This window comes from Ptychodera flava, chromosome 22 (assembly GCF_041260155.1).
Source record: "Ptychodera flava strain L36383 chromosome 22, AS_Pfla_20210202, whole genome shotgun sequence".
NCBI classification, from domain to species: Eukaryota; Metazoa; Hemichordata; class Enteropneusta; family Ptychoderidae; genus Ptychodera; species Ptychodera flava.
The window spans coordinates 14,166,190-14,175,725 of record NC_091949.1 but is presented as its reverse complement, the minus strand read 5'-3'; the positions used below and the strand labels follow the sequence as shown (position 1 = coordinate 14,175,725).

The 9,536-nt window shown below is 38.2% G+C and overlaps 1 protein-coding gene across 1 annotated transcript; it reads left to right on the top strand.

The window, feature by feature from the left end:
- Positions 1-11: 11 nt before the first annotated feature.
- Positions 12-9,535, top strand: LOC139122746 (metabotropic glutamate receptor-like). The gene is made up of 6 exons (XM_070688429.1): positions 12-428; positions 845-1,094; positions 2,293-2,451; positions 3,158-3,462; positions 4,551-4,731; positions 9,273-9,535. The coding sequence occupies exons 1-6, from the start codon at positions 12-14 to the stop codon at positions 9,533-9,535; spliced, it is 1,575 nt and encodes a 524-aa protein (XP_070544530.1).
- The last annotated feature ends 1 nt before the right edge of the window (position 9,536 follows it).

Genomic DNA, 9,536 nt, shown 5'->3' with positions numbered 1-9,536 from the left:
TCCAACTTGGCATGGAGAGCATCGACTCGTGCCTGAGTGGTGATTTGGCTTCACCGCTCACGCTGAAATTCGTCAGCACGGGAGAGTTCGGCAGCAGCGGGTCCGGTGAACGGATCAGCACGGAGACAGGACAGCGGGAATACATCTTTGGTGTGGTCGGAGGTGCTGATGACGACGTCTGCAAGGCCGTAGTTGAGGTTCTTCAGGTATACATGATACCGGAGATCAGTTACAAAGCTGGAGTTGCTGCCCTGAGCAATGCCTGGAACTACCCAAACTTCTTGAGAACGGTCCCTCCGGATACCATACAGATGGCCGCTCTAATCCAAGTGATGGCCAAACTAGGATGGAGCTACATACAAGCTATTCACATTGAGTCTACCTATGGATGGGATTGTACCAGTGTCCTCAGACAGCAAGCACCACAGGTAACTAAGTTGCTTTTTTGAGTCTCTCTCCTTCATATAACCTAGACCTTTGTTTTGGGGCGCTCACAAGTTGCTGTCCCTTCCTGCAAGGGGTGCCCCTAACCCTTTCACCATACTTCCTAGTGTAGAGGTTCAACTTTGCCGTCAAAAACAATAGGATTGGACTGAACCACTGGGATGAAAGGGTTAAGTAATGCTTTTCCATTCATATTTTTTTTTTGATTGAAAATAATACAGGTATTTACAATATTTATGAAGCTTGGAGCTGAAGACGCATATATTATTTTGATATATGGTCAATGCATCACTGCTTGTATTTCATATACTTTTTAATTTCATCTGCATTACCATTGATCTTATTCTCAAATCTTACATCTTCATTCACAAATCTTACATCTTTATCTCTCCATTTTTAGGCTGGCATCTGTTTGACCCAGTACATGAAAGTGAGGGACCCAAGCTCTGACGATCAGATTGATGAGGTCCTCGCAAAGCTGGCGAAGCGCCCTCTAGCCAAGGGGATTGTGATCATCGGTCCAGTAGATCTGGCAGTAGCAGTGCTTCGGGGGATCAAACGCAACAGCCTAGAGGGCAAATATTATCTGATTAGGTCAGACACGCAGGGACAGGAAATGCTCCCAGACGATGTATTAGACGTTGCAAGGGGTAAGTTCAAAATCATTATTAATGTTAAGTGAATGAATGTAATGTTATACATTAAGCCTTTTAGCGCTGTAATTTTCTCCGCCAAAATTTCAGTGCAAAATTTTATCAATTTTTATGAATTTTTTCTGTAATTTTTTGCTAATTTTGGACCAAATAGACATCACATTTCATTTGCTACAGATTTTTCTCAAAATTTTTGGCAAAAATCTTAGAAAAATTGACTGGGGTTTATTTTATAAAGGGGACAAAATTAGACTTTGGCGCTCAAAGGGCTAATGAGTATTCAATACAAGTATTTATTCAGATGTTAGTTACGTGCTTGCATGCTTAGGGTATTTTGTTTGTTATTTTTCATATTTAATTGTCTCTGTATCCTCTAGCTGTTTCATTCATTGCTGCCAAGTATACCTGGTAACAGCTACTGTACTTTCACACAGGACTGAAATAATGATCAGAATTAGATCTCTAACCATTAAATGTATTTCAAGGAGAATATATTTTGTTCTTTATAATCTTGCATGCAGCATCCATCGATAAATGTTGTATAGCAGAAATGTCCAGTTTTGCAAAGCCCACATTAGATCAGAGTCCATAAAAATGATGTCAAGTCCATAAAACTATTGTCATATACTGTGTTGTCATGATTCAAAGTCGCTCATTTGCTGCAAAGGTGCAGATTCTCGTACATAGTGACAGGTGTATTAGCAGTGTGTGCTCAGAAACATAAGAAATGAGGCATACAGTGCTGGAAGCATACTATTTTACTTCATACCAAAGAAATTTAAGGAAGAACGCACCTCGGGGACAGATATTCAGACTCTCAAACTTTTACAATTCTCTTCTGATCTACCACTTGTGGGGGCTCATTTTAAAGCTCTCGGTGTAAGAAAACTTTTCACTGGCTTAGTTTTTTTAAATTCGAAAATTTTTATTTTTCTCCATAGAGTCAATAACGCAGGAATGGCAGCCATTTTGAATTTCAAATATCGGTTAACCTTGGGTTAGCTGTTTCTCTGGTACCAAAATTTGCACTGTTACCCCCGATTTTTATTCTTGACTTTAAAAAATTTGGAAAAATATCTGAAGTAAATCTTAAGATTTGTCTCTTCATATTTAAGAAGCAGCAGGTAGATGTAACCTTGTTATCCCATATGACAAACATCTGTCATATTCTTCTGTACTTATTTTCACCCATCAGGTACTGTGACAGTGAGTCAACGTCAGCGCAGAGCGGAGCAGTTTGTCAGTCACATGACAAGTTTGACTCCTCAAAGTAACACCCGAAATCCGTGGTTTGATGAATACTGGATGCAGAAGTTCCAGTGTGTACTCCTTGGACAGGATGCCAACTGTTCAGGTTTGTCATCAATGTTGAAAAAAAATAAAGTGTCACGACAATGACAAAATAAAAATACTGTCAAAGACAATGAATGTGCGCCTATAAACTGATAAAGGCTTGACATGGTAAAGTTACTTGTAAAAGATATAGGGAAGTCAGTTTCAGTGTTGTTTTTGCCCAAAATGAAAAATTATCCTACAAATTTACAAAAATGTTACAAAATTTACAAGTGTACAAAATGTTGTCATTTAGAATAATTCGTCCTTAGTAACTGACAGTGAGATCATCCTTAGGAACTGATAAACCAAATTTTGAAGCTATTAGACGACTTATTTTAATAATGTTTGCATGAAAAAAAAATTGGCCCCCAAAATTTACATTTTGCAAATTGCATCATCATTTGAACTAAATCTTGATATGAGCAGTGTCCTTCATGACAGCTTCCATTATACAATGTTTGACAACTAATATATTGCATAGAAATTACGTTTTAACAAACAAATTAACATTGACTTTGTAGTTTATTTCACACATGAATGATCCACACTGATATACAGCAACAACAAAAACACAAACAAAACGCACAGAAATGAGAAAGATTCTTCAAATTTCTGTTAGATATGCATGACTTAGAAACCGTTATAGTATTTTATAAGTCAAATCTGCACAGATAGAGTCTTATCTGCTAGCAAATTCAATCACTAGTGATAAATTGTGTTCACAGACTCAGATCGTCTGAAGGCTGAAGACATCCCGATCAACACTGTCGCCAGTGTCATGGACGCCGTCGGTGCGTTTGCCCATGCACTCGATGAATTACACAAAACACTGTGCTATCAGTCGGACAAAGTCTGCGACAGCTTATCTGATCTTCCTGGTGAAGAATTCATCCAGAAGCTCAAAGGATTGAGGTTTCAAAGTTTAGCCGGTGATGGCAAGACTGTTTACTTCAACTACCAAGGTGATGATAACGGAGAGTTTGATCTCTACAACTTTGTACAAGATGGAGACGAGTACAAATATATCCAGGTAAAAATATAGAATCAGAAAAAATCTCCACATGCAATTTCCTTTGCATGGAAATATGGAAGGTTAAGTGTTAGACTGGCTTACTAGTCACTTGGCACTTGTCTGGTTACAGTAGAGATTATTAAATGCCACAGTATGTGAACTGTTTATGATCATACGGCTACTGAGGTAGAATTCGCCTCAGGGACAGATACTCATATTTTCAGACTTTTACACTTCTTTCCTGATCTGCCACATGTAAGGGCTCATTTTGAAGCTCTTGGAATGAGAAATATTTTCACTGTTATAGTATTTAGAAAATCCCAAATTTTATTTCTTGTATATAGTGAACATGAAGATGGCGGCCATTTTGAATTGCAAAGATTGGTAAATGTTAGGTAATTTGTTTCGCTAGTCCCAAACTTTGGAAAAGTACATGATCGCTGATTTTTATTCTTGATTTGGTAAATGTATTGTTGACAGTTTCATACATTGAGGAAAGTTTGATCAAAAGTTTAAGTCTTTCATTTTTTAGGCACATAGTACCTTAAAACATTTAATCCAATCACACAATTGTCATTCAAAAATTTTTTCTGAACTCTGTTCCTTCAGTTTTTAGGTCGATAAGCCCACAGACTTCGGACAAGTCTTATTTAAGGTAGTGTGTGCCTTGAAAGTGAAAGACGTAAACTTTCGTTTAAATTTTCCTGAATGAAACTTTCAACCATTCTCGTACCAAATAAACAATAAAAATCGGGGGTCGCCATGTAAAGTTTGGAACTAGTGCAACAAATTACCCAACATTTTGCGATATTTGAAATTCAAAATGGTCGCCATTCCTATGTTAACTCTATAAAGGGAAAAATAAAAATTGGATTTTCAAAAAATTAAGCTGTTGAAAGTTTTTCTTTCTCCAAGAGCTTTAAAATGAGCCCCCACAAGTCGTAGATCACAAAAGAATTGTAGAAATTTGAGAGTACGACTATTTGTCCCAGAGGCGCGTTCTACCTTAAATGCACACATTTTTTCAGAACGTTAGAGTCTAGTATTGACAGGGTACAGTTTATTGTCAGTAATAATCTGATACATGGATTCCTTGACGATTTCAGGTTGGCACATATGACAGAGTCAAACTACTGGAGATGACCAATAACATCACTTTTTACACATCAGATGGTGAAGTGATGGCATCGCCTCCAATATCTGACTGTATTGGTCCATGCGATGACTGCAAGGCTTTTAAGAAAGCAAAAGTTGGCGAAATGCTAGGAGGAGACATATGGATCGGAGGTAAATGTTTGATTGACATATTGGGTATAGGTATATCGACTACTGCGTCATTTATGCTTAAAGGTATACTGTCACCTGTTCCAATTTTGCCACAGTTACCATGGAAAGGGAAAATCTAACCAATCACATACTTTAAACGGGTGGCCGCTTTTTAAAAACAGCGCCCTCACATGGGTATTTTGAATACCAAGGAACGCCCCTTTGACCATATATGGGCATATTTAAATTACAGTTGACTGTATACCTTTAATTTTTCACTCAAAAGTGATCTCTTTGACTCCAAAAGATGTATTTCAAGAAAAATCTGGGAAATGTCAAGAATTCCTGAATTGATGAAAAGAATTCAAAATGTGAAAATGCTAGAGAGCTCTTTGATATTACAAATAACAATCACATCTCAATGTTTGGACAGTTTATAATATTCAGAGTCTTTCAATCATAAAAATGTACACGCAACAGCTAGGTTTTTAGCTCCGCTGTCAGCGACGCGGAGCTTATCAAATAGGTTGATTTTCCGTCGTCGTCCGTCGTCCGTCAACAATTGCCTTCTCCTCTGAAACCGCAAGTCCAATTGCTTTGAAATTTTATATGCAGCTCACTTGGGGTGACCTCACTTAAGTTTGTTCAAATCGTGGTGAAATTTGCATATTTGTATTTTTGGGGCATTTTTTGGTGTTTTTGGTAAAAAAATCTTCTTCTCTGGAACCGCTTGTCCGATTGCTTTGAAATTTTATATGCAGTTTACTTAGGGTGACTTCAGTCAGATTTGTTCAAATCGTGGTGAAATTTGCATATTTGTATTTTTAAGGCAATTTTTGTCATTTTTGGTAAAAAAATCTTTAAAAATCTTCTTCTTCAAAACTACCAGTCAGATAGCTTTGATATTTGGTACATATGTCCCTAGGGATGATCTATTTCAGATTTGTTCAAATTGTGCAGAAATATGCAAATTTGCATTTTTAAGGCAATTTTTGCCATTTTTGGTCAAAAAATGTATTTCTCTAAAAGTACTGGTCTGATAGTTTTGAAATTTGGTATACAGGTTTCTATAGAGGAACTAAGTAATATATATGGAATTTCTGATGAAATCTATATTTTTGTTTTTTTGGGGCAATTTTTGCCATTTTTGGTCAAAAAATGTGTATTTCCAAAAGTACTCATCTGATAGCTTTGAAACTTGATATACAGGTTCCTACAGATAAACTAAATGATATTTATTGAAATTATGATGAAATCTGCAATTTTTTATTTTTGGGGCAATTTTTGCCACTTTTGGTCAAAAAATGTGTATTTCCAAAACTAGTCATCTGATAGCTTTGCAATTTGGTATACAGGTTCCTACAGATCACCTTAATGATATTTGTGGAAATTATGATGAAATCTGCAATTTTGTAATTTTGGGGCAATTTTTGCCATTTTTGGTCAAAAAATGTGTTTCTCATAAAGTACTGGTCTGATAGCTTTGCAATTTGGTATACAGGTTTCTACAGATGAGCTAAGTAATATATATGGAATTTCTGATGAAATCTGTAATTTTGTATTTTTGGGGCAATTTTTGCCATATTTGGTCAAAAAATGTGTATTTCCAAAACTACTCATCTGATAGCTTTGAAATTTGGTATGCAGGTTTCTATAGATGAACTAAATAATATTTATTGAAATTATGATGAAATCTGCAATTTGAATTTTTGGGTCAATTTTTTCCATTTTTGGTTAAAAAATGTGTTTTCAAAATATACTGTTTTCACATTCTCGCAGGCCAGAGCGATAATTTCCGCTCCGCTGACCTACGCAAAAATCAAGCTCTGGCAGATTACGCCGGGAAACTGCGGAAGTATGAATGGGGGTTAATTAATTATTCATGAGAACATATCATCAGAATTAGCCAATCACGAATACGTTTTACAAAGTCATGTCGGGTCGTAAGCTCCTCATTGTCTGTGTGTACACAATCGAGCTTTCAGGGCCTGAGATCCTCTGGTTCTGTTGCACCTCTTCCGATATATGTTGCATTAAATCCGACAGCTTTCAAAATTTTGACTGTTTTTCTGTCATGATCGAGAGCAACGGCGACACCATGTGAATACTATGGCTTCGATAGGTACACAGACTACGGCCATCAACGAACCCTACCCGGTCCCACTGCAAGGTCGTCCCCGTACACTCAGTGTGACTATTTTTCGGACGATCTCGGTTCGGACATTCAAAGACATGCTGTTCGTTGTACTCACTTTGCTCCGTATTGATAGCGTTTTACAAGTCATGATACCGCATATTAAGTCAGGTGACGCTGCTGTCCCGTTTTGAATAGTTAGTTTTTTTCGGTAGAAGCTATTTCGGGCGCTATAAAACTTCGCGAAGTTAACACACCGTACGATCTAAAGCAACACACAGAGACAGCCCATATCCGATGTAAGCACCATACACGTCGAAATATAGTTGCGTCGTCCATGGGTTGAACGTAACTAATTTATCACAAAATTTTTACAAACAGTTTTCTCAACACATCGAAATTGAAAATCGAGGGTTTGAAGTTTCAAAATATCAATATTTAGCCCCTATAATCACATTCCAAATACGACGTCCGATTACTACGCACTCACTATGGAGTCAACAATTTGGCAACTTTGACCCCCCAAATACCACTTCCGTCCTGTTAACAGTTTTAGGATAAACACAAAAAGTTTCGAAGGGTATGGTAATAAGATTTCGTAATGCTTGTTATTTGTGAAACGGCTTTGGGCGAAATTCACTATACCCTGTCCCAAATTTGTCACCAGGTCACACTGAGCGAGTGTACGCATAAGCTTATACGTGTTCGTACCCCGCTGAACTGCAAACCCATGGAACAAACTAAACCTCTCTTGTTTGATTCCGTTGTAAGCGTAACTTTTGTGATGAATTAATGAAACATAATCGGACTTGAACAACTACGCAATTTCCCGAGATCTGTGATTTCGGCAGTGTTGAGACGATCGGGAGCCTTAGTAGCGTACATTTGTGATTTGTATCGCGGAGCACCAGCTCGAATGAACGGGCCCAATATACCATTCATACGTTTCTTGCTCCATGTATACCCACAGCATGATAAGAAAGCTTTCAGTGTGAACCTTAATGAAGAGATCGATACATAAACGTTTATACATAACTTGTGGTAAAGCAAATTTATGATCAATAGTTTTGACCAACGGGTTTTACACAGCGGTGTTGTTCTACGTCTGGGTCGGACATTGTGCATAGCGAGGCATGGGGCCAGCTGCTCCAGTTATGCGATACCCTTCGATATAACGCCCGTGAAACACGATGGGCCGGACGGCCTGCCATGCCTGGTAGCATACAGACTTGCCACCGCTGGTCCTTGTGCAAAGAAACCCATCTTTCCTTGTGAAATAATTATCAATGGCGTCTTTTTGGTGTGAATAGAGCGGTTGAGTCCAAAAACATTAAACATTTACACATTGCGCGCTCTGTCGACAGTGAACGCTGTGTGGTGGTAAGCACCAAGATCAGCTCTGTAACGGGCAATCTGATTGGCTCGTAGGTTTTTCCTCGACTATCATAGAGCCTTGCAGCAATGCGTGAACGCTAAACGTGGCCAGTGATACCACGGCCTTTTTGGCGTTGGGTGATGAGACTCGCTGAAGAGGGCGTGGTGTACGACGATGTGTTTTCGTGTCTTGTAAGCCCTTGGGGCTGGATGAGTCAACCAAGCTGTTTAAGACCACACATGACACTTTAATAAATTGATATAACATAGCATAACATAACTGCTCTAATATAACAGCTTTGAAATTTGGTATACAGGTTTCTATAGATGAACTAAATTTGAACTTTTGAAATTATGATGAAATCTGCAAATTTTATTTTTGGGGGCAATTGTTGCCATTTTTGGTCAGAAAATTTTATTCTCCAAAAATTACTCATGAGATAGCTTTGGTTGACATGAATGATCCCATGTGATATATTCAAAGTATGATGAAATCTTCGATTGTGTATTTTTGCAGCTATTTTAGCTACTTTTTCTGGCCACTGCATTGAGCTATCAAAGATTTCCACCTTCTTCTTCAACATGTGTCAAAATAGTTATTCTCTACATAAACACAGCGGAGCTATATCGGCCGCTAGGTCGCTTGTTTATCATTTCGAGAGGAGGGGTTTAGCCTTTCGTTTTCTGTTTGTCAAAAATGCGATGGGAATCAAGATGTACTATGAAATCAATTTTGGAATGAGGTGTTTCATTCAGAGGGAGGGAAAGGGGAATCATCAAACAAAGCAAATACGATTTGCATTTATTTGTTAGTTTTCACAAGTGATTATGTCCCACAAATGCAAGATAGATAACATGTACTATGGAAAGTAGCCAAATACATTTGTCAGGCTGAAACTCTTGTACCAGTATATACAGACAATATTTTCTCATGTCCGGTAGGTTTTATTGCTCTTGTTGCATTCAGTGAGTGTGTGGATGAAATTGTGAAATGTCGCCCTCTTAGAAGATGGGACTAATTTCAACATTTATTCTTTTTCGTTGAAATATTCAGGTTTATTTGAAATGCGCAAGCCAGGCGAAACCCTGATCGACTGCAGTGATGACCTTGTAATGTACAACATCCAACTGTTGGAGGCATTTTACTTTGCGTTGGATCAGGTGAACGCTGACAATACTACGCTTCCAGATCTGAAGCTAGGTGCCGTGGCCTTTGATACCTGTGGCCTGGTAGAGCGTGGCGTACGAGAGACAACAAACTTCGTCACAGGGGGTGTGGAGTACCGCTCTAACTATCCACCTTCCGGATTCGTGTGAG

Excerpts from the sequence above, each read along its gene's own strand:
- LOC139122746 (XM_070688429.1), top strand. The coding sequence starts at position 12 with ATGGAGAGCATCGACTCGTGCCTGAGTGGTGATTTGGCTTCACCGCTC. Across the intron at positions 1,095-2,292 it reads TGTATTAGACGTTGCAAGGG|GTACTGTGACAGTGAGTCAA; the intron begins GTAAGTTCAAAA and ends TTCACCCATCAG. Across the intron at positions 2,452-3,157 it reads ACAGGATGCCAACTGTTCAG|ACTCAGATCGTCTGAAGGCT; the intron begins GTTTGTCATCAA and ends TTGTGTTCACAG.